Source organism: Mytilus californianus, unplaced genomic scaffold (assembly GCF_021869535.1).
Source record: "Mytilus californianus isolate M0D057914Y unplaced genomic scaffold, xbMytCali1.0.p SCAF_14, whole genome shotgun sequence".
In the NCBI taxonomy this organism is placed as follows: Eukaryota; Metazoa; Mollusca; class Bivalvia; order Mytilida; family Mytilidae; genus Mytilus; species Mytilus californianus.
The window spans coordinates 22,311,678-22,337,608 of NW_026262626.1; the positions used below are offsets into that span (position 1 = coordinate 22,311,678).

The 25,931-nt window shown below is 30.8% G+C and overlaps 1 protein-coding gene across 6 annotated transcripts in view; it reads left to right on the top strand.

The window, feature by feature from the left end:
* The window catches only part of LOC127724409 (sulfotransferase 1A1-like), a 108,344-nt gene that overhangs the window by 31,237 nt on the left and 51,176 nt on the right, over positions 1–25,931 (top strand). For 3 of the 6 annotated variants that reach the window (XM_052231358.1, XM_052231360.1, XM_052231354.1), the window contains one exon: positions 6,352–6,434. In XM_052231358.1, the coding sequence (XP_052087318.1) occupies positions 6,352–6,434 (83 nt within the window). Of the gene's footprint in view, positions 1–6,351; positions 6,435–16,256; positions 16,455–19,273; positions 19,592–20,136; positions 20,247–21,489; positions 21,680–22,720; positions 23,671–25,931 lie in introns of those variants that run through there. The other 3 variants (XM_052231357.1, XM_052231356.1, XM_052231355.1) reach the window with 2 other exon arrangements.

A 25,931-nucleotide genomic window follows, 5' to 3' on the forward strand; every position in this document is an offset into this window, starting at 1 on the left:
TTGAACATTCTTCTTAGAAATATGCATCGAACGTAAACAAATATTCGAACCTAGGATGCATTCGAAATCATGATTCGAAATCCAAAAGCGATAGAAACTTAAATTTTACTTATTGGCTGCGATAGAATATGAGTAGATCAAAACAAATTTGTATATGAAGCGATGCAAAGCTTGGTTATGAGGAGCAATCAATCTTCTATTAAACTGCTTCTTCCAAAATACTATTGTCCCTTTATGTAATAGCACTCTCATTTTTCTAAACACCACTCTTTGTATGCATATAATATAAACATGATACACACATATGCAACAATTAATAATGAATTGAGATGCATTTTTGTATTTCAATATTTATAATATAATCATATGATCAACAATTAATTGCTACCCCTTGCAAATCAGTGTCTGAGCAGAAAGTTGATAAACAAGGGGTATATCAAAGAACGTCCTTTTTCTAAAAAAAAATTCATCGGACGGTACCAAAACCTTGCTGATAAATATTCCGTATCAACTTCGCAGGTAATGCATGATGGTGTTGAAGAATAGAATCTGGGTACTGACGTTGTTTATCATCTGAATAACGTGTTATAGTATTCTTTAATTTGTCTTTGTGAATATTACTTTTACTGTTAAGTCTATTTTTGGTGATATCCATTTGAAGTGGTTCGGTACTTATAAATCCCGTCATTGTGTTATTGTGCTATGGTAAATTTTTGTATTCTTGTCTTTCATTCTTGCTAATGTGCTTTGTCTATATGTCTTTTTGGTATTCTTTGTTGACCCATGTGTTTGTTTTGATAGCGATTAAGATTAAAACACAATGTTTACTGCTGTACCCCTATTTTGACATTTTTATCTATTATGTCTGTTTGTTTTGTTCACACATTGTTGTCAACATAATGGAATTGTATGCGACTGTCATACAAGTGAGAGGTTTAACTAGCTATAAAACCAGGTTTATCCACCATTTTCTACATAAAAAAATGCCTGAACCAAGTCAGGAATATAAGAGTTGTTATCCATTCGTTTGATGTGTTTGAGCTTTTTATTTTGCCTTTTGAGTAAGGATTTTCCTCGGAGTTCGGTATTTTTGTTATTTTATTTTTTAGAATGTGTGGCACCCTTAGATATTCTATATTAGACATTATTTTTCCTTCAACATGTATTGTACACATCAGACTCATTGAACACGATTTTATCAGTTGATACTATCATTGTCATCTGTGAGATATAGTAAAACTTATGTCAACCAGTATATACCAAATAGATTACACAATTCTAAAGCTCAATAAGAAACCTCAGGAACAAAAACAAAGTCTGATAACTCATGTGAGTAAATAGATACTGAACCAAAACATGCAAAACAGATAAGCAAAATTAGTCAGTAATCTTCAGTTTATCAATCAATTTTAGGCCTGTCCTAAGCTGGTTATTTATTGTTTCCCAGACTGTTGTTTGCGGTAAATTAGAATCAGTTCAGTCGTTTTGCTGAACGTTTACTACCTTAAGTACCTGCTGTAAAACTGATACTGAATTATATGCAAATGTAGGGTTAGTATTGTGAGTAAATGTCTACTTCATAACATATTTGTTTATGATAAATGTGAGTATTTACCTACACTTTCACACAGTAAAGCTTGTATTAAACATTGTGCCATGCACATATTTCATAATAAAGACGTATTACTTAACATTTTATAAAACATCAAAACTATATCACGTATAGTGGAAAATAACAAAAGACGTGCATTACATCGTAGAATCCTTCCTTTAATAACTTATAACAACACATAACCATGCTTATGTTGAGCATGCTAATCATTTGGGATGAGTATTGATATTTGTTTGTGTTTTATGTCAGAGTTAGATTAAATGTGCATATACATGTTTTAATTCGTTGATTAAATTAGTGTAGTGTTTGCAAGGCAAATGCCGATACATGTAGTCTACATATTTAAACGTTGGCTTTGGATTATTATAATAGAAATTCCTGGCCCGTATTCTTTTTCTCCTTCCTCTCGCTCTATATAGTCTGTGTTTGTAAGAAACAACAAGGACAAAGTAAAGTAATGTCCACCCTAAAAGTCTTTAGCTTAGAAAGAAGAATACACATTGGTATGTTGTTGGGTTATTTTGATTCAGTCTTATGGATATAATTACAAAACTTAAAAAGTGAAACCCATCAATTAAGTATTTCAGGTTAGTATATACACATAATTACTGTGAAGCACCACTACCCACAAGCCGTAAAAATAAGCAAATGTGAGTCATGTAAGGTCAATTTTTTTTATATTCTACGTTTTGTTTACAAGTAATGTTTAATGATAGTGATTCATAGTAATGTAACTACTATTAAGGGCATTTTATGATTCTTAAATGGCTCACTCTCTCTCTCTCTCTCTCTGTTCAAATCAGGGGTACATGTTCAAGAAAGCATGTGACGACGAAATCAAACCTGTTAAAACACATTTATCCTTCAACTATTCATTTGACGTACTCGTAGAATAAACTTATATTATATTCAAGCTTGAACAACATTGTATTTTGAAATAAGCTATTGTTTACACAGAGAAATTCATGTAAATAGAGTGGGTACATTGTCGGCGAATAGCGGCGACTAGTTGTTTACTGTACGGAAATAAAAAATGTATACTTTTGTTCTTATTGTTTCTTCGCTTCTTTGGTACCTATATATAACCGGTGATGATGCTACACAGTGAAAGCATCAAACTGTCTCTTTGTGAATTATTCTTACAAATAGTACGGTTAAATATGTTCCGTACTGTCAATCATCGGTAGCCTCAATCAGTTACAAGTGTACTACATTTATATGTATATACGTTTAGTGATTCATAATGTCAAATAAGTTATGTATGCGAAGATAAGTGTCCTAGATTTCAACCCTAAAAGTGTATATTATATGACATTTGGCGACATAGATTCATTATTGGTAAGTTCTACCGTTATTATTCATCTTTCAAAATGGATATTACAAGATGTAACAAAATGTTATTAAATGACGTAAACTTTGACTGATTATGATCAATTTAATGATATTAAAAGAATTATTAGATTGTTTTAACTAAGAATTTTGTTATGCATGTCTCATGTGTGATTATATTTGAATACCTGTAAAGATAAGTAATTAATGTCATAGCAAGATTTTTCAATGTAAAGTAGTTAAGGATGTTGTTACGGTAGTACTAAATTAGTAGTGTTTATTTTCGTTCACATCAGGTCTGCTGACAACACATTATTTCGTAATGAAAAGAATCAAAATTATGTATATTTGTGAATTATTTATTTCTTCATTTAAATACAATATAAACAATTCTAAATTTGAAACAAACATGTGATTGATTTCGCCAAATGTACTTTTTTCATTCGCTCGATTGTTAAAAAATATTCTAGAGTACATTACTAGTGTAATAATATCTTGTTCTTTATTATGTGATATATCTATCTACGCATGACACAATGTAACTGCATATTTACATTTATTGATTGTAATATTGCTTATCATTGACGCTGTTTATGTCAAATTAAAACTCTCCATATTTACTTGACGAAGACAGATCATGACGAAAATATAACTTTCTCTCGCATTGTTTTTTTTTAAATTATAGTTTTAATGAAATATAAGCTAATCTAAATACTTAGTAAATACGACAGGTCGTAACGAAGGTCGTAACGTTTAGATGTTTAAATCACAAGATTAAAGTAAGTTGTTGTTAAACGATTACACAATACAAGTTGCTGTTAGAAAAATACAATATGATAAGTCAGGGGCCTTTAGATCAGTGGTTATAGTTGTTGCTGTGTTACATATACTTTTTGTCGTTCATTGTTTTGTTCATAGATCATGACGTTATAATTCTTGTTTGGATTGTTTTACATTTGTCACTCAGTGACCTTTTATAACCTACTATGCGGTATGGATTTTGATAATTGTTGAAAGCCGTTCGTTGACCTATAGTTGTTAACTTTTATGTCATTTGATCTTTGGTGAATAATTGTCTTATTTTCAATTATACCATATCTTGTTTTTTTTTCAAACAAACATATGTTCGAACTCTGTATGAAAATATTGTCAGTAAATTCAAAAAAAGTCAAATTTTCGTCAATATTTCAAACTTAGATCTGCACTAAAAAGAAGATTTCATCAACAAAATTCCGAAATACATAGCTGCAGAAAAATCTTGATACTGTACATGATTTTCAGTAGCTGCAAAAATAAAACATTATTCATAGACCAATGAACTATTGTAAAGTGCGTATGCTAAGTGTACTATATCTTTCTTTTTTTTTTTGAAAGGTTGCTGAAACTATTTAAATCCGTGAATTAATCAAACATTGTAAAATGAATGTTTTCTGAGTTCAGATTGTTTGGTATATGATATCTAACAGTGTTCGAAACTCATTCCGATGAAACAAACACTATGTACATGCTTATCTGTCTAATAATCATGTAGTGGTGAAAACATGACAACCAAATACACGCTCAAGTTTACATGTATTTAAGTTCGAAATTTTACTATGGTTTGATATCCTTCTCAATTGCCTGATTCTTTGACTGTTTATGGATGCTTATTAGTAAAAATGTGGGTTTACGCATACCAACTGTGCAAGACCCTCATGTCTAGTCAAGCAGTTTATGCATGTCATTACACGATTTTTTATAAAAACATTTAGAGATGTCATACATATTCCTTTGTTCTATCGCTATTTTTACCTTTGATCTTTCTTTATGATAATGTTCCATTTCAAGTTACTCCACTAATTATGCATTTTCTCATCCGAATGAAATGAGAACAGAATGACGTCATAAAGCCAACGTCATTAAAATCTAACTAGTAAAATAGCATTAAACATATTTTTTATGGTCTGTTTACTTGCTCTGAAAAAAATTCGTTTAGCATTCATGTCAAAGTTATTGTTACACATTCCGACAAAAGGTATTGTAATCCGTTGAAGTATTGATTTATCTTCTAAAACAAATAATAAAAAATGAACATAATAAATATTGTAGCTGATTTGTATCCCATATTATTCCTTTGGTACATTTTGCGTGGTCGATTTTCCTTTAACCAGTTACAAATTTCAAAAGCAACTCATGACCACAAAAAATATTCAATTGGCATTATAAGTACGGACATTCACATATAAATGTTACTGTAGATTCATTTATTTTCGTGGATTGAGAAAGACTTGCATTTTCGTGGATATTAGATTTCGTGAATTTGCCAAAGTCTGCATACCACCTTATATAAAATGTGTAATTGGTTGAAAATTTAAATTCTTGGATTATCTGTACCTACAAAATCCACGAAAATTGATACTTAACGAATAATAATAAATCCACAGTATAGCCATATCAATCAGAAAGATAAATTTCTGAAAGTACCTGATGGGGTGAATAAGTTAATATACAACTTATATGATTTGATGTTAAGCAGGAAATTGTAGACGTGGTTTATTCGACTATCAATTACGATAGAGGTAATCTGAAAAGTACTATAAAACAGTTTCAAACAAAGTGAGATCAGTTGTATTGCTGTAATTATGCATTACCTTTTTGGTAACCTTATTCAATAACATCCTTAAAAAAACTAAAAAGCATCGAGCCAAAAAAAGATGGTGATTTTCTTTACATAAAAAACAAGCATCGGTAAGGTGCGTTTTTTGTAGGCCAACAAAACCTATGTGTGTTATTTGTTTTAATAAATATATCTTGATATACATTTGAATGATTAATATTATGGAGCGGCAAATGATGAAAATGACGTTTGAGTTAAGCCATGATGGCACCAGCTTTCATATTTACGACATATATTTTCAAACAGTATACAATTTAAGAATTCCAAAGAGCTATATTCATTTCAAAATTTTGGCTGTATAAAGTTATAAATGAAGTATATGTTCATTTGCTGTCATAGTCAAATCATTCCCTCTATTACCCTCAATTTCTTTCTTGATAACAAGTTAATGTTTAATCTAATGATCAATTTTAATAATTGATTTATCAAATATTCTCATATTAGATAGGTTATTATACGTTGGAAAATATGAAACCATTTAATAATAATTGTTTTATCTAATTACTTAATTACTTCTGATAAAATAGCAGAACTCAGACAAAATTCATTTTACTGAGATACATGTAGGTCATGATAAAAAATTATGTGCACTGAATTTCTTGTTAAGATAATTTAATGAACTGATATCACAGGACAATGTATGATAAAAGACATTAATCAAGTGTAATCAATTGTTATAGGTCATGATTATTTACTAAAACTTTTACTTTATGTCAAACTTATTCTGTTTCTTCATTGTCTGTTGTTCTTTTAGATATCAGACTATCATAATGGGAGATAGAAAGTTAGATTGTGATACTTCATCTGAATGGAAACCTGAATTAAAATATGACTTTGGTAAGCAACAATCGTCATAATCCTTTTTAAATTAATATCTAACACATTCCTCCTTGGTTGTAAAATTTCCAAAATGAAAATTATCGCCAAATTAGCAATATTCGTAATCAATACGACGCATTTTAGTAGTGGAACAGAATCAGGTCACTCTTCTGGATTCCATGAGTTTAACCTGAAATTTTGGTCAATTCATGTTGCTCTACAGTTGGGTGCAGACCAAGCATTACATGTAGACGGGCGGAAAAAGTTAACGCGGCGTTTACTCGCGTGTACTTCTTGTAAACGCCGCGTTAACTGTGCGTTAACTCCGAAATTTCAGAAGACATAAAAAGCAAACGGGCGTTAACCTTCGCGTTTACCTCCGCGTTAACGCAAAAACGGCGCGTCTTCTAATTTTGCAAAGAGTAAACGGTCGTTTTCTTTCGCGTTTACTTCCGCATCTACGTAAAAAAAGGCGCGTCTTTTATTTTCTCAAAAGTAAACGCAAGGTTACTGTTCGTAGTAAACACGCGTTAACGCAGATTGTCATCGTATCCTGGATACCCTGACCTTAAATATTAAATGATAAGGTACATCAAAATTAAAGGACCAACTGGTCTTTTTCGATTGACATATTGACGATTACAGTTAATTAATAATGTTATTACACCTCTTTAATTAATTGAAAATTGATCATAGCAAATTTCTTTTTCTTCACATATAAACAGTTTACGCATGTCCTTCTTTTATTTAAATAATTAAATCATCACCAAAATCCAACAGTTTTCACATCTCAGACTGGCTGACTCAGGATGACTCGTAAAACAAAATTATTTGATCTCACTAACCAAAACTGACAATATTTGCACTTTATCAAGTAAATCTATATAGCCGCATAGCAAATCAGTTATATTTTTATGTCAGGAAGGACTGTATATACAAATGACAGCAATATTGGAACACACTGACTTCAAAATTATGTCCGCATCAATTATGAGTATCAGCATGTCCTCTTTTTATTGAAAATATTTAATCGTAAACAAATATCAGTAGTTTCATACCTCTGACTGATTCGTATAACAAAATTATTTGTCCTCATCAACCAAAACAGACCATATTTGCACTTTATTATGTAAATCTTATAGTCACATAGTAAATCAGTAATATTTTTATGTAAGGATGGATTGTATAAAACAAATGATTGTAATATTGGAACACAATGACTACAAAATTTTGTTCGCATCAATCTATAGTATCAGCATGTCCTCTTTTTATTCAAATTATTGAATCGTAAACAAATTTCAGTAGTTTTCATACCTCAGACTGACTAGTTTAACAAAATTATTTGACCGCATCAACCAAAACTGACCATATTTGCACTTTATTTTGTAAATCAATATAGCCACATAGTCATGATAGTGAATCAGCAACTATTTTTATGTCAGGATTTAATATATAATACAAATGACAGCAATATTGGAACACAACAACTACACATTTTTGTCCGCATAAATTTAGAGTGCCAGCATGTTCTCCTTTTGTTCAATATATTGATACGTAACAAAATTTCAGTAGTTTTGATACCCCAGGCTGACTCCTATAACAAAATTATTTGACCGCATCAACCAAAACTGACCATATTTTTACTTTATTTTGTAAATCTATATAGCCTCATAGTAAATCAGCAACTATTTTTATGTCAGGATTTAATGTATAATACAAATGACAGCAATATCTAAACACAACAACTACAAATTTTTGTATGCATAAATTAATTTAGAGTGCCAGCAGGATATGCGGACAAAAATTTGTAGTTGTGTTCCAATATTGCTGTCATTGGTATTATACATTAAATCCTGACATAAAAATAGTTGCTGATTTACTATGCGGCTATATAGATTTACAAAATAAAGTGCAAATATGGTCAGTTTTGGTTGATGCGGTCAAAAAATGACAGCAATATTGGAACACAACAACTACAAATTTTTGTCCGCATAAATTTAGAGTGCCAGCTTGTTCTCCTTTTGTTCAATATATTGATACGTAACAAAATTTCAGTAGTTTTGATACCCCAGGCTGACTCCTATAACAAAATTATTTCACCGCATCAACCAAAACTGATCATATTTGCACTTTATTTTGTAAATCTATATAGCCTAATAGTGAAACAGCAACTATTTTTATGTCAGGATTTAATGTATAATACAAATGACAGCAATATTGGAACACAACAACTACAAATGTTTGTCCACATAAATTTAGAATGCCAGCATGTCCTTCTTTTGTTCAATATATTGATATGTAACAGAATTTCAGTAGTTTTGATACCTCATGCTGACTCCTATAACAAAATTATTTGATCGCAACAACAAAAACTGACCATATTTGCACTTTATTTTGTAAATCTATATAGCCGCATAGGGAATCAGCAACTATTTTTATGTCAGGATTTAATGTATAATACAAATGACAGCAATATTGGAACACAAGAACTACAATTTTTTGTCCGCATAAATTTAGAGTGCCAGCATGTCTTCCTTTTGTTCAATATATTGATACGTAACAAAATTTCAGTAGTTTTGATACCCCAGGCTGACTCCTATAACAAAATTATTTGACCGCATCAACCAAAACTGACCATATTTGCACTTTATTTTGTAAATCTATATAGCCGCATAGTGAATCAGCAACTATTTTTATGTCAGGATTTAATGTATAATACAAATGACAGCAATATTGGAACACAACAACTACAAATTTTTGTCCGCATAAATTTAGAGTGCCAGAATGTCCTCCTTTTGTTCAATATATTGATACGTAACAAAATTTCAGTAGTTTTGATACCCCAGGCTGACTCCTATAACAAAATTATTTGACCGCATCAACCAAAACTGACCATATTTGCACTTTATTTTGTAAATCTATATAGCCGCATAGTTAATCAGCAACTATTTGTATGTCGACTAGGATTTAATGTATAATACCAGGGACAGCAATATTAGAACACAACAACTACAATTATTTGTCCGCATAAATTAAGAGTGCCAGCATGTCCTCCTTTTGTTCAATATATTGATATGTAACAAAATTTCAGTAGTTTTGATACCCCAGGCTGACTCCTATAACAAAATTATTTGACCGCATCAACCAAAACTGACCATATTTGCACTATATTTTTGTAAATCTATATAGGCGCATAGTGAATCAGCAACTATTTTTATGTCAGGATTTAATGTATAATACAAATGACAGCAATATTGGAACACAACAACTACAAATTTTTGTCCGCATAAATTTAGAGTGCCAGAATGTCCTCCTTTTGTTCAATATATTGATACGTAACAAAATTTCAGTAGTTTTGATACCCCAGGCTGACTCCTATCACAAAATTATTTGACCCCATCAACCAAAACTGACCATATTTGCAATTTATTTTGTAAATCTATATAGCCTCATAGTAAATCAGCAACTATTTTTATGTCAGGATTTAATGTATAATACAAATGACAGCAATATCAAAACACAACAACTACAAATTTTTGTATGCATAAATTAATTTAGAATGCCAGCAGGTCCTCCTTTTGTTTAATATACATGATATATTGATACATAACTGAATTTCAGTAGTTTTGATACCCCAGTCTGACTCGTATAGCAAAAATATTTGACCGCGTCAACCTTAACTGACCATATTTGCACATTATTAAGTAAATCTATATCATGTATATAGCGGCATAATAATTCATTAATAATTTTATGTCAAGAATGAATGTTTTATACAAATGACAGCAATATTGGAACACAACAACTTCAAATTTTTGTTTGCATAAATTTAGAGTGCCAGCATGTCCTCCTTTTGTTCAATATATTGATACGTAACAAAATTTCAGAAGTTTTGATACCCAAGCTGACTCATATAGCAAAATTATTTGACCATATCAACCAAAAACTACCATATTTGCACTTTATCATGTAAATCTATATAGCCGCATAATAATTCAGTAATATTTTATGTCAGGATGTATTGTATAATACAAATGACAGCAATATTGGAACATTATGTGAATACAAAATTTTGTCCGTATCAATCTAGATTGCCAGCATGTCATCTTTTTAATCAAAATATTGTCTCGCAAATGACAGCAATACTGGAACACAACAACTACAAAATTTTGTCCGCATAAATTAGAGTGCCAGCATGTCCTCCTTTGTTTTAATATATATGATATATTGATACGTAACTAAATTTCAGTAGTTTTGATACCTCAGGCTGTCTTGTATAGCAAAATTATTCGACCGCATCAATCAAAACTGACCATATTTGCACTATATTTTGTAAATCTATATGGTTGCAGAGTTAATCAGCAACTATTTTTATGTCAGGATTTAATGTATTAATACAAATGACAGCAATATTGGAACATAACAACTACAAATTTTTGTCCGCATAAATTTAGAGTGCCAGCATGTCCTCCTTTGGTTCAATATACATGATATATTGATACGTAACTAAATTTCAGTAGTTTTGATACCCCATGCTGACTTGTATAGCAAAATTATTAGACCGTATCAACCAAAACTGACCATATTTGCACTTTATTATGTAAATCTTTATAGGCGCATAATAATTCGGTAATATTTTTATGTCAGGATTAAATGTATAATACAAATGACAGTAATATTGGAACACAATGAATACAAAATTTTGTCCGCATAAATTTAGAGTGCCAGCATGTCCTCCTGTTGTTCAATATATTGATATGTAACAAAATTTCAGTTCTTTTGATAACTCAGGCTGACTGGTATAGCATACTTTTTTGACCGTATCAACTAAAACTGACCATATTTGCACTTTAGTATGTAAATCTATATGGCTGCATTATATTTAATCCGAAGTTTTTTTATGTCAGGATGTATTGTATTATAATACAAATGAAAGCAATATTGGTAAACAATGAATGCAATATCTCTGTATTCATAATATTAGACCATCACTAAAGTTAGTAGTTCAGGATGGTGTGTGTAAACAAAACTATTTGACAGCATCATCCAACACTGCACCACTGCTGACATGTCTGATTTCATTTTTACTTTATAATGAAAAGTATAAGAAGTTCTCTTCTGGGAATAGTATACTGTTGGTACATTATGTCGGTTGATTGATTTTGTGTGTAGCTAAACCTCAAGTGGCAACTATTTCATTCATGTGCACAACGAGTATATTTTTGGAAGTCCCATATCATCATTTTTAATCGGTAAAGACAAATCTGACGAAATTGACTAGATTGTTCATAATTATTCAACACCTTATGTATCCGGACACTGTACAATTTTCGTTAGAATATTTTGTCGACTGTATCAACCAAAAAAGACCATATTTGCACTTTATCATGTAAATCTATATAGCCGCATAGTAAATCAGTTACATTTTGATGTCAGGATGAACTGTATAATACAAATGACAGCAATATTGGAACCCATGACTACAAAGTTTTTTTCGCATCAATTTAGAGTGCCAGCATGTCCTCTTTTTATTCAAAATATTGAATCGTAATCAAATATCAGTAGTTTTCATACCTCAAACTGTTTTGTATAACAAAATAATTTGTCCGCATCAACCTAAACTGACCATCATGACCATGATGACTATATTTGCACTTTATTATGTAAATCTATATAGCCGCATAGGAAATCAGTTACATTTTTATGTCAGGATGGATTGTATAATACAAATGACAGCAATATTGGAAAACAATGACTACAAATATTTTTTCCACATAAATTTAGAGTACCAGCATGACCTCTTTGCATTCAAAATATTGAATCGTAATCAAATATCAGTAGTTTTCATACCTCAAACTGTTTTGTATAACAAAATTATTTGTACGCATCAATCAAAACAGACCATATTTGCACTTTATTATGTAAATTTTATAGTCGCATAGTAAATCAGTAATATTTTTATGTTAGGATGGATTGTCATAATAATACAAATGATAGAAATATTGGAACACAATGAATACAAATGTTGGTTGCATCAATTTAGAGCACCAGCATGTCCTCTTTTTATTTAAAATATTGAATCGTAAACAAATTGCAGTAGTTTTCATACCTCAGACTGACTTATATAACAACATCATTTGTCTGCATCAACCAAAACTGACCTTCATGACCATGATGACTTTATTTGCACTTTATTATGTAAATCTATATAGCCGCATAGAAAATCAGTTATATTTTTATGTCAGAATGGATTGTATAAAACAAATGATAGCAATATTGGAACACAATGACTACAAAATTTTGTTCGCATCAATTTAGAGTGCAAGCATGTCCTCTTTTTATTCAAAATATTGAATCGTAAACAAATTTCAGTAGTTTCATACCTCAGACTGACTATTTGACCGTATCAACTAAAACTGATCATATTTGCACTTTATCATGCAAATCTATATAGCCGCATAGTAAATCAGTTATATTTTGATGTCAGGATGAACTGTATAATACAAATGACAGCAATATTGGAACCAATGACTACAAAATTTTGTTCGCATCAATTTAGAGTGCCAGCATGTCCTCTTTTTATTCAAAATATTGAATCGTAAACAAATGTCAGTAGTTTTCATACCTCAGACTGACTCGTATAACAAAATTATTTGTCCGCATCAACCAAAACTGACCATCATGACCATCATGACTATATTTGCACTTTAATATGTAAATCTATATAGCCGCTTAGGAAATTAGTTATATATTTTTATGTCATGATGGATTGTATAATACAAATGACAGCAATATTGGAACACAATGACTACAAAACTTTTTCCACATCAAGTTAGAGTACCAGCATGTCCTCTTTTTATTCAAAATATTGAATCGTAATAAAAAATCAGTAGTTTTCATACCTTTCATGTTTTGTATAACAAAATTATATGTCCGCATCAACAAAACTGACCATCATGACCATCATGACCATATTTGCAATTTATTATGTCAATCTATATAGCCGCATACATAGTCTAGGAAATCAGTTATATTATTTTTTTGTCGGGATGGATTGTAAAATACATATGACTTCAATATTGGAACACAATGACAACAAAATTTTGTTCGCATCAATTAAGAGAGCTATCATGTCCTCTTTTTATTCAGATTATTGAATCGTCAACAAAATTCAGTAGTTTTCATACCTCAAACTGTATTGTATAACAAAATTATTTGTCCGCATCAATCAAAACTGACCATATTTGCACTTTATTATGTAAATCTTATAGTCGAATAGTAAATCAGTAATATTTTTATGTAAGGATGGATTGTCATTATAATACAAATGATAATAATATTGGATCACAATGACTACAAAATTTTGGTTGCATCAATTTAGAGTACCAGCAGGTCCTCTTTTTATTCAAAATATAGAATTGTAAACAAATATCAGTAGTTTTGATACATCAGGATGACTCGTATAACAAAATTATTTGACCGCATCGACCAAAACTGACCATATTTGCACTTTATCATGAAAATATATATAGCCTCATCGTAAATCAGTAATATTTCTCTGTCAGGACGGATTGTATTATATAGATGACAGCAATATTGGAACACAATGACTACAAAATTTTGTCTACATCAATTTAGAGTGCCATAATTTCCTCTCTGTATCCATTATAATGAACCGTCACAGAAGTCAGTAGTTCGTGATGGTTTGTATTAAAAACAAAACTATTTAACGGCATCATCCAACACTGACATGACTGAATCATGTACTTTTTGATGAAAAGTATGAGAAGTTCTCTTCTTGGAATAGTATACTCTTAATATAATATGTCGGTTGATTGATTTTGTTCGTAGCCTAACGTCCAGTGGCAAATATTTCATTCATGTTTAGATCGAGTATATTTTTCGGACGACCCAGATATCATTTATAATCATTATGGACATGATGGATAAGTGTGTCAAAATTGACGAGATGGTACAAATGTACATACCTATACAACACTTTATTGATTTCCCTATATATACACTGTATAAATTTCGTTTGAACATTTAGCAAGACAGAATCTTAAATCATGTAAATCCAAGGCAAACAAGGTGAATTACGATTTAAAATCCGTGTATTAAATGCATAGAGTTATATTTAGGAAGAGACTGTTAAAAATGGGGAACAAAGCAACGTACACCATGATGTTTATGTCCTATCATACACAAATATTTTTCCGATGTGTTGGATAACCTTTCTATCCGCCTCGATATTTGTACATGTAACTTTTGAAAAGAAAACAGAAACTCTGCTACTCAGTAAAGTTATTGGAACTGATTTTTTGTAATTAATAAAAGTTAATATTTCGAAGTAAAAGTGTTTTTGAATGGTTCCTGTTTGAAACACTGATACGTAAAATATTAAGATAAAAGTCGTTTTAATAAAATAATTGTACAAATGAACACGAAGTTTATTTCTTAATTTACACAATCAGTTAACGCGAAAAGTAAACTCGCGTTTACGTTCAAGTGCACGTAAAAATCGGCTGTGAAATCTGTAGTAAACGCCCGTTTACTTTTAAGTGCACATAAAAATAAACGCCCGTTTACTCGGGTAGACATTAGAAAATTTCATTTTTACCGCGTTAACGTAATTATAGTAAACGCGCGTTTATTAGTAAACGCGAAAATTGAAGTTAACTAACGAAATATGTGCACGCGGCGTTAACGTGCGTTTACTTTATGTAATGCTTAGACTGCACCCAACTGTATGTATCAGCAATTGTTCTTGTTTTTTTCTTGAGTCGTTTTTCTTGTTCCTTGAGAACTTTTTCACTCTTTTCAAATCATTCAATTCATATGCAATACATCTCAACCAGCAGATATTTTTATCTGATAATAACTTATTCGAAGCTGGAGAAATGTTTATCAGAAATTTCGACTATAGTTTTAGACGTGGTCACCTCAAAAATAGCAGGTATCTGTCCTCATTGATGCATTTCCACAGTAGAGTTAATAGGGGAAGAGACTTATAGTCATTTTCAACATTAAAAAATCAAACAGATCATTAAGGAGGAGTTTGGCTTTGATGTGTGTTTTAATATTCAGTCTTTTCTGTCAAAATATTTAAACCTATCCAATGACTGTCGAAATTCCCATCCTCATCCTTGCCAGCTCCATTTACAGAGCCTACATATCGGATATATTGCAAAATAGTTTAGCACTTTAACGTGTTGGACGTTTGCAGTCTTGTCCGACATCGACCTCCTGTTTGACAGTACTTTCAATTTGCAAAAACTATTTTGATAGATATTAGAAGATGTGGTATGAGTGCCAATGAGACAACTCTCCATTCAAGTCACAATTTGTAAAAATAAACCATTACAGGTCAAATTATGGTCTTCAACATGGAACATATGCTCACGACGAACAGCAAGCTAAAGAGGGACCCATAAATGACTAGTGTAGAACCATTCAAACAGGAAAATTAACTGTCTAATCTATATGGAAAAACAAGAAACGAGGAACACTTATGAACCACATAAACAAACGACAACCACTTAACAACAGGTTCCTGACTTCACAGTTTTAAGTTGTTACATGTTAGCACTTCAAAAAATGTAACATATATGTCGGTAACCAAGTTCCTGTCTGCAAATAGTTTAAAGTTCTTAATATGTTCAATCAGTTTAAAATTTTTGTTTCAATTTTCTTAAGTACTGCTACAATTTTTAAATGTGTTAAGTAGCTCCAAAGTAACGTTAAAACAAAATAGACAAACAAAATTTATTAATACCGAACTACGATGACTACAACTTGAAATACGAGATAAAGGTCATAAACATTCAAAATTTGTTACAGATCCGATTACTAGTGACGATGAAATTGTAACCGTTGACTTGGGTGGTACACCGAAACAATGTTTAAAGATAGGAGATGCATTACAGCATTTAGTTACAATGGCCAGGGTGATTCCGGATTACAGAAAACACATACCGAGTATCAGAAATATGGAAATGGATGATGATGATGTCATAATATGTGCATTTGCAAAATCAGGTAATAAGTACATGTATATAATCACAACATACAAAAAGATAAACGAAAGATGACCAACATAGCTAACCCTTATATGATGAAGATAAAAGCATTCAAAGCTCAAAATAGAATTTCAAAAATAGAAAAATGCATCTTTTGTTACTCTCTGCACTTGACCATTCTTGACAATATTATGAAAAAGAACTACTCATATAGTAGATCAAACGCGATATTTTGAAGGAAAAAATCACTAAATAAATTACATGTATTACCAAATGCAGCAACAACGAGATTCCTGGTATGGAAAAGCGTCAGTGGCATAATCAGACGTAGAGTAAGTCCTGTTTTAATATAATCAAATTTGTTAAAATAACAAAATCATGTTTGGTTTTGTACTTCGGTTTACCTGTATAGGTAAATATTTTTGATGGTAACATGTTGCTTTGATTTATTGGCGCCAAGTAATTTCCAACAGCCTATTTTGACAAAAATCTGTAATTAACATTTATGTTATACATTTTTGTGTAGTTCTTTCGTCGAGGTAACACTATATATTTTCGGTAGCTATGATAAACTATCAGTTTTCATTATTCAAAACATAGTTGTTATCACCATTTGAAAAACAAGTTGTGTATGGTTTATTTTTATTAAAGCATATACAGGTACATAAAGTTACTCTCAGCTTAATTTGTCTTTCTTCAATAAGAGGTCATTATAGAAAAAACATGATAAATACGTGATTGTTGTGATTGTTCAGAGAACTTTAGTTGCATACATGCTGGTGTACAAAAAAAAAATATTCTTCAAGCAAATGGCAGAACTTTTATTAAATAAAACAATATGTTTGGCGTTCGTTTATGCACCTCTACTTTTTCACTCTTTCGTATTCCGGAATTTGTGACTTAGTTTTTTCTCCGAAACGACACTTTTCAAATTCGACTGAAAAGAACATTCGAACAGTAAATAATACAAATAGATGAAAACGAACCTGCAATCTTTTTTTAGTTTGTCTAAAAATAATTAGTTTACTGTACTATATAGAATTAGAAGCAGTGGTATGATGTCGTTGAGACAACTCTCAAGAAGAACCCAAGTCAAGTACAAAATTCAAAATTCGGCGAGGATATTCAGATTACTTTATTAAAGAAATACAATTTTCACGGAAAAAATTTTTGTTAATAAGAGACGTCATAACATTTAACAATGTTTAACAATACAGTACTTGATTGATGTTTGAGACAAGAGGAATCATACTGTTGGTGTATACAGGTTTAATTCGAGCAATAATTATACGTAAAACCTTGTGATTTTTACTAGCCACTAAGCAAACAATTCAAGTCTCAAAAGTTTGCTAATCAGTACGGTACGAATGGGATCAGGAAGAGGTTAATACTCTTCTTTAAATTTAACGAAGATTCAGTAATGATGCATGTCTCTATAAACGCATAAAAAATATGATACGGATATCGTTGGACATATAGCATGTATGACTTAGATAACAAAAGAACATTTCAAACATTGAAATCTTCAGTTATCTATGTTGTGTTTCAAATGTGTTTTGTGTACTGTTGTTTGTCTGTTTCCTTTTTAGCCATGATGTTGTCAGTTTATTTTCGACTAATGAGTTTAAATTTCTCTTTGGTATCTTTTACATCTCTTATACATTTGATATAGTGAACTGGTTGTATCAGAATTTTGTTAAGCATTGTTTCGGCTTTAGTTCTTATTTGTTAAGCATGTTTAAAGGTGTAGACTAATAATACTTAATCACACATCTCCAGGTCTACAATTTTCAGTAATATTTACTGGCATTTATATTGCTTTGACTGTCTTTTTAATCGTTAATGAGATTTACATGTCGGAATACGACTTTTGCTAGTTTTTACCAGTATGGATACGTCTGTTTGTATTAAACAGATTGGTCGTTATAATGGTTTTTCTCAGGCAAATGGAATACATGATGTTTTCTTTTTATAGTATATATTTTCAATGCCTGAAATCACAACGCTTAATATCTAAACAGTAAAATTGATAATTTGGTACTCCAACTGTTTGATTTTTGTAAAAATCTATGTTCAATATTTTTAGAAACAACACTCTCCTTTCTAGTATTTTATATCCCTGTTTGGTGTTTTTGTGTAATATTAGGTCGATCATATTAGACCTAAATTTTTAGTTCAATTTAACATACTAGTAATCAAGTTCACAGTCTTATTGATAAACGTAGCTCTATTCTGACTCTCATCAACTGTTGGTTCAACATTTTTGCTCATTTTCCTAAATATGAAAATGATGCGCACTTTATGAAGTACAGAAAAAAAACGTATGTATGTGATTTAACAAAGATGGGATCAAAGCAGCAATTTACACCCTGAAGGTATGACTGCCATCAAATGTGGGTTTTTTTTCTGAATATAATTAAACTACGATACGACATTAACATTGGTTTCTCATTTGGATGTAATAGCTGCTTTTTCAACTATAACAATATAAAAAACCTTCAGGATTTAACAATTTGAATTGAAGTTCAGGGGTATAGGTATAGGAGTACTACTGTTTCATCGAACCTCTAAGTGAGCTGCATTTCATGTTGATTTTGAAAAAGGAACTCAAAACTAAAATACACTGCAAACGAAAAGGTATGCAGGGAAAACATACGAAACAATGCTACTTTTTTCACAAACAAACATTTCAATTGCTGACAGTGACAAAATATCAATCGTTAATATGCTTGACTAATTAAATTGTCTGTACATATCAGTAACTTATTACAAATACATATTTTGTTCATCGATTGTTGACATTCCTACATGGGTTACATTTGTACTCAACTTAAACAGGGACACACTGGTTATGGGAAATAACTTCCATGCTGAGAAATGGAAAAGCAGATTATCATGGAAAAGAGAAAACTTCAGTCATGTTGGAATTCATTCCTACAGAAGTATTAAGGGCTTCGCCAAAACCTCGTATTTATAATACTCATTTCACGCCTCAAAGATTACCAAAGCAGATATTTGACAAAAAGTGCAAGATTCTGTTCCTTCAAAGGAATCCGAAAGATGTATTAGTGTCATTTTTTCCGTTTCTCCAGGGTCATAAATTCATAGATTCTACGATTAAATGGGAGGAATTTGTCTCCAAGTATATGGAATTAGGTAAGTTGATAAACTATGTTACTAATTGTTTTGTGTCATACTGTTTTATCTGATAAAAAAGAGTTTTTTTATTTTTCAATTTTCTGCATTTGGTCCAGTTTTTAAGTTATGTAACACATATTACACATTATTACACACTATATGTAAATTTGGAATTTTAATATGAATTGGTGTTCATAAACAATACACAATGAGCAATTAAAAAATATGTTCTTAAATAACAATAATACTTGAACTGTGTCTTATGTAAACTTCGAGAATTGAATTTTTCATAGTCCGTTAATTTGTTTTATAAGGATAGCACTGAAAAAGATTCAGGTTGGGTCCAAAGTATACGAAATATTGGTCATTGCATTTGACCACACAAAGTTAACGAAGATGCTTTAGAAACATTAAAATCCCATAAGCCAAAGGTTTAGTATTATTCACGTAACTTTAATGTTGACATAAGGCTATGTCATTTTTTTCATCTTAAACAGTTGAACACATATCGTTATTTTACGAGTTACAGCTGATTTTTTTGTGTGTTATTTTACAAATTTCAGAAGTGGAATCTTCGTTACTGAACTGGTTTTACTATACAAGACAGTGGTTTGAGTTCTTGAAGGAAGGACATGACAACATTTACTGCTTAGCATATGAAGACATGAAAGACGTATCTGATTTTAGCTTATATTTATTTTTCCATTTTTAAATTTCAACACTGAACATGGACAAACTTGGAATTTAATATCAACGATATTTTAAATTAATTAAAAGTATTATTAGCTACGAGACATATAAAACAAATAGTATATGATTTTTTTGTTAAATCATTAATGAAAGTGAACAATTGAAATAATAATTAGCTTTTAGCAGCCAGTTTGGTTCAATTTTGTCAAAAAAGCCAAGAAACCTCGCTATTAAATTATTCACTTGCAAGTGAATAATTCGACCTCATTTAATCCGTATTCACGTGACTTTCATTTTAAAGCCTTAGCTAGAGATTGGTTACGCATGAATTATGAGTGTTCGGTTATTAAAAGGAAAAGAATGACAACATTAAAAGTGAAACAAGGGATAACCATTTGATTGTCTGATTTGATCCACAAACACCCATTCTTATACAAGTAAAAAAGATGACTAACATATATCTTTAACCTACATTATGAAATCAAACAGACCTAGAAAAATCTAATTGCACGAGTTTGCAATCTATTTATATCGATATTTATATTTAAATCGGATAATATGACCGTCGTCAGTCTTACGCGGTCACCTCGGTAGTGATGTAGATGGCTTCTACTTCTAATTAAATTCACATAAAATGCTGATACAACAATCCAGCCCATGCATTGTGAATTGTTTATTTTAGACTTTTTATAATTTGGATATACATTTTAGTATGTTGTAACTCAATTATGAGAATTTGAGTCAAATTGGTGAACATGAATTCGACAGATAATGCCCCTTTGAAGAATAGATGAAATCGCTTGATTACTTTAAATATTCGTTTATTCATTTATTCCCTCAAACATTTTTTTAATACCCTTTGAGATGAAACCAAAACATTATAGCAAACAACCATTAGCCTTTACTGTTATTGAAGATTTTATTGAATTAACCATGTCAGCTTTACAATATTTCATGTATGATTTCATTTAACATCAACGCTTACAGACAAAACAAGTGTTGCGTTAAATACCTTAAATGAACATAACGCCGACAATACCCATACATTTATATATATAACAAGATTTTTTGTAAGGAGAAGTAAATTTCAAGATGCCATTGTTTTTTTTTTTTTTTTCTTTTTTTTTTTCTTTTTTTTTCTTTATTTTTATGTGATTAAAATCTTACAATGCATTTACATTTTCAGCTGATGATTATAGATTAAACCAATCTGTTCTTTTCTACAGGATCCAGTGAGGGAAATAACGAAACTTGCTAAATTTCTAGAAATTGAAGAAAACAGTGACTTGGTTAAAGATATAGCAGTAAAAAGTAGTTTCCAAAACATGAAACAAGCAGCGAGTTCAAAGCAGAAAACGTTTGCAATCAATAATAAAGAAGTGGCTAAGAAAATTACAAACTTAACATACAGAAAAGGTATAAATCTATACCACACTTTATGTTCATTCTTGTATGTATTCTTTTTATTTAACAATCATGTCCTATATTCAACTTCACCTTTTCAATCGATACTGATTGTTGGTTGGAAAACGTCTAAATGCAAATATCTCATGAATGTTCAAGACGATTTTATATCGCAAAGAATAAAAAGGGTTGCAAGTATTGAATGAATACCAATTCTATAAAAAAAAAAAAAAAAACAACATAAGTCAAAATTAAGGTTCTTAAGAATTGGTCCACATGATTAATATGAGGACCACTACTTTAAAAAAAAGCGATATTCGGCACAACTGAAATTCTGATCACATACGGAATATTTAACGATTGTTGCAAGGAAACTTTTACGCTCAGGTGAAAGGTATTCACCTTACAACAGGTTTCGGGTTTACTTTTTCAGCTCGACCTGACCTGAAATTGTATTTATACATACAGCAAAGCTAGTCACAGGCTTACCAGTTCATTGGTTTTTACTTCAGGACAGAACGAATACTCGGGATGATACTTTGTATATCAAAATCAACACCTATATGTGAATTTTTCTTATTCATATTACATGTAACCTGGTGATTTGCACATAAAACAACACGTCCCTTAATAAATAGAAAATAGTTTTTGTGAATTATCGGTTTGTGTGCTTCTCCTTCATTTATTTAAGTGATGAACAGTTAGCCAGTATTGAACCTGTTCGCAGAAAATATTCCTGCATAATTTGTTAGACATACATCATATCTTAAACCTAACTGCATCTTTCCATCTTTCATATTTTTACTACTAAAAAGTAAAATAACAAAAATACCAAACTCCGAGAAAAATTCGAAATGGAAAGTCCGTAATCAAATGGCAAAATCAAAAGCTCAAACAAATCAAACGAAAGGATAACAACTGTCATATTCCTGACTTTAATTTTAACAAATGCTTTTTTTGTTCATGTTATTGATCTTTTTTATTAAATGTAATTCCACTACTAGTGCAATGTTTATCATATTGAGCAGTAAGTGTGTTATTACTCTTTCACAGGTGAGGTTGGAGACTGGAAAAACTACTTTACCGTTGCTGTCAACGAGAAATTCGATACTCGGTATGCCAAAAAGATGAAAAGAATAACTTTTAAATATCGCTATTCTTTATAACTTGTTACTTATGAATACAATCATAATAGTTTAATAACAGACTTATAACCAAATTATAATATATGAGGATCTAATTAGATTCGTATTCACCCTCTCTTTCTGTGACTTTTAATTGTGATGTGAATCGTAAGGTTTGCAATCTCATTGACGTAAACGAATTCAAGTTGACCAAGCCATTATTACGGACAAAGAAGCAATGAGATAAAGCACAAAATAAAAATCATTGAAAAAGCAATGGTACACTAGAAGGACGATGATAACATGAAGTATCCTTATGATATGAAAATAAAATTGCAATCACCTTTTTGGTTTTGCTTTGATTTTGATGGCATAATTTACAAAAATGAATACACACTGCCGGTGGAGATTTCCTCTCCGATGGTATTCCTAGCTGATGCAAAGCTCTGATTTTCTTGCTCGGCTATGGCTTTCCTTTTTTATTTATAAGCTCTTCATTTGTATTAATAAGTTTTGGATGTTTTAATATTTTGGCTCTGAGAATCATTGAAGAGACATTTTTTTGTCAAAATGCGTTTCTGGTGCATACAAATTTGTACCGTAAATGTCATTATGTAACTACTTAAATTGTAAACCAATTTACTAATAGTATCCGTATGTTTATATCTTTCAATGCATACAAGATACTTGCATGTACTTATTTCTTCTTGAATATTTCATACGATCATGCCATTATTTCTTTATGGATATTGTTTTTTTTTTATTATTGCTAACAGTTTCAGTTGCTTTCATCTATAAGTAACCCACACATTATTCTAAGGATGGATTTCATATATCTGGATACATTTAGTTCAGAAAATAAAATATTTTTATCATTTTTATCATTTTATTCATGATGTAAAATATAAGGTCAATGAATATCACAGATTCATGCTATGTTGTTAGATTTTGGTCATTAATTTGACATGTAGAACGCTATTCGAAAATCAAAACATAATTTAATCGGTAATTTGTACATTTTCACTTTGTTCTTACTGCCTAATACGGATAACAAAAAAATAACAAAAACTGAAATTAAGAAATCGAAAAATACTGAATACCAAACTTGTTCAAAGGGTATCTACAAGTAGTAAACATAGCAAATAAGAGGGAGTTCAGTATTATCAAAATAGCCAGGATTTTATTTTTTACCAGAATGATTATTGAAAATACCGATAATATTTACAAAATCAAAACCTTTATTGACATATTGGATTTTAATAAAATGTTTTTTATGATCTTCCCGGCGATCAATTTTGGGAAACAGTTTAGAATAACAATATGCTAACATAATTTGTACGATTTCATACTTAGGACTGCAATATGGAATTGTGTTGAAATCCTCTAAAGTTTGATGTAATTTATTAACAGGTAAAGAACAGAGCTTGGTTAACAGATAACGTCTGCCGTTGTTTTTTAAAATAGTAATTAGAACCGAAATATTTGTATTGTTGGTGCGAAATTTCTCTGATTGCGATTTATTCTACGCCCATGAGAACGGTTTTTACAAACAGTTTTAGAAACTATATCCAAAATGTTAACAGAATCGGTTCTTGATATACAATGTATTGCCAATTCCACTGATATTATCATGAAGACCGAGAGGATTGACTGCATTTCAGTTTGTTTCATATGAGTAAATAGATAACAATGTTAGTTTTTCAGTTTCAAAATTTAAGTAAAATGTGCGACCATAAAACGTGGACCTAGCCGTATTGTTGGTGGAAAGACGGGGACATGTAAGCTATTTTTTGCATAACACTTATCAATAGAAGGGTAACCACGTGCACGATTTTTATTATTAAAAATGTTAGCGATTGTAGTATTTTTAGATAAGCAAATTTGAAGATTGAGACTCAGAAATATGTGTTTAATTATGGCAAAGTGTGTAAAGATGTTAATTTCAGTTACAATTTTAGATTCTTTTTTGTTAAATCAGTAAGAAACATAGTTGATATTCGTAATAAACATTTGAAAGAACATTTTACTCCTAACAAAAACCATAATAGCCCTTTTACTCGTATCAAATATAAACAAAAGAACTCGCAAAGGAATTTGTTTTTGTTTTTGTTTTCTCACAAGGCTGCTAATAATATCATTATTCATTGTTATTGTTTGACGTTAATTTTACATTCAGGTTCTGCAAAAAGAAATCACGAATTCAGCAACATTCTAACTGACTCCATTTTCGGAAATAACATCTGTAGCAAAACATAAACTTTTAGCTACCTCTTTTCAAGCAGAACCAAATACAATGAAAGTTCAAACTATGTAAACGCTTCCGAAGCTGCACAAATCACCTTACAAATATAGATTTATATGGTCTTCAAGCCATTATTCCACTACTAAACTGTCTATTCTACTTACTAGTACACTTGGTACAATCAAAAACCTGGTAATAAATTGTTCAATAGTTATCAAAGGTACCAGGATTATAATGTGATACGCCAGACGCGCGTTTCGTCTACAAAAGACACATCAGTGACGCTCAGATCAAATAAGGCGTTTGAAAATGGTGGAATTAATTACTTTTGGAATGTCAAAAATTTGTTGGAACTACATGATAAATTGCATGCTTAAATTTTGGATTTCGAATCTGTTCAAATTTTTGATTTTTCTAAACTATAAAATTGAGAATGGAAATGGGGAATGTGTCAAAGAGACAACAACCCGACCATAAAGCAGACAACAGCCGAAGGCCACCAATGGGTCTTCAATGCAGCAAGAAAGTCCCGCACCTGGAGGCGTCCTTCAGCTGGCCACTAAACAAATATGTATATCTATATATACCACTTTGCCTCAATCTTATTACGAAAAAATGCACACACCTAATTTGATGGACATTTAAAAAGTCTGAATGCGAATATAAATGTTCACTTTCTTTTAGGTCAATTTTTAGTATCAATAAACAAAAGAACTATGCCAATTGGACCTGCTTTGATACGATAACTGCCCATAAATTTTTACTAGATAACAATTTTTTGTTCGCTATATAGATTGCGTATATTGTCAAGTTATCGGAATTCCAATGGGGACTAACTGTGCACCACTTATTGCTTTATTGCATGTTTAACCCCGCTGCATTTACACGCTTGTCCCAA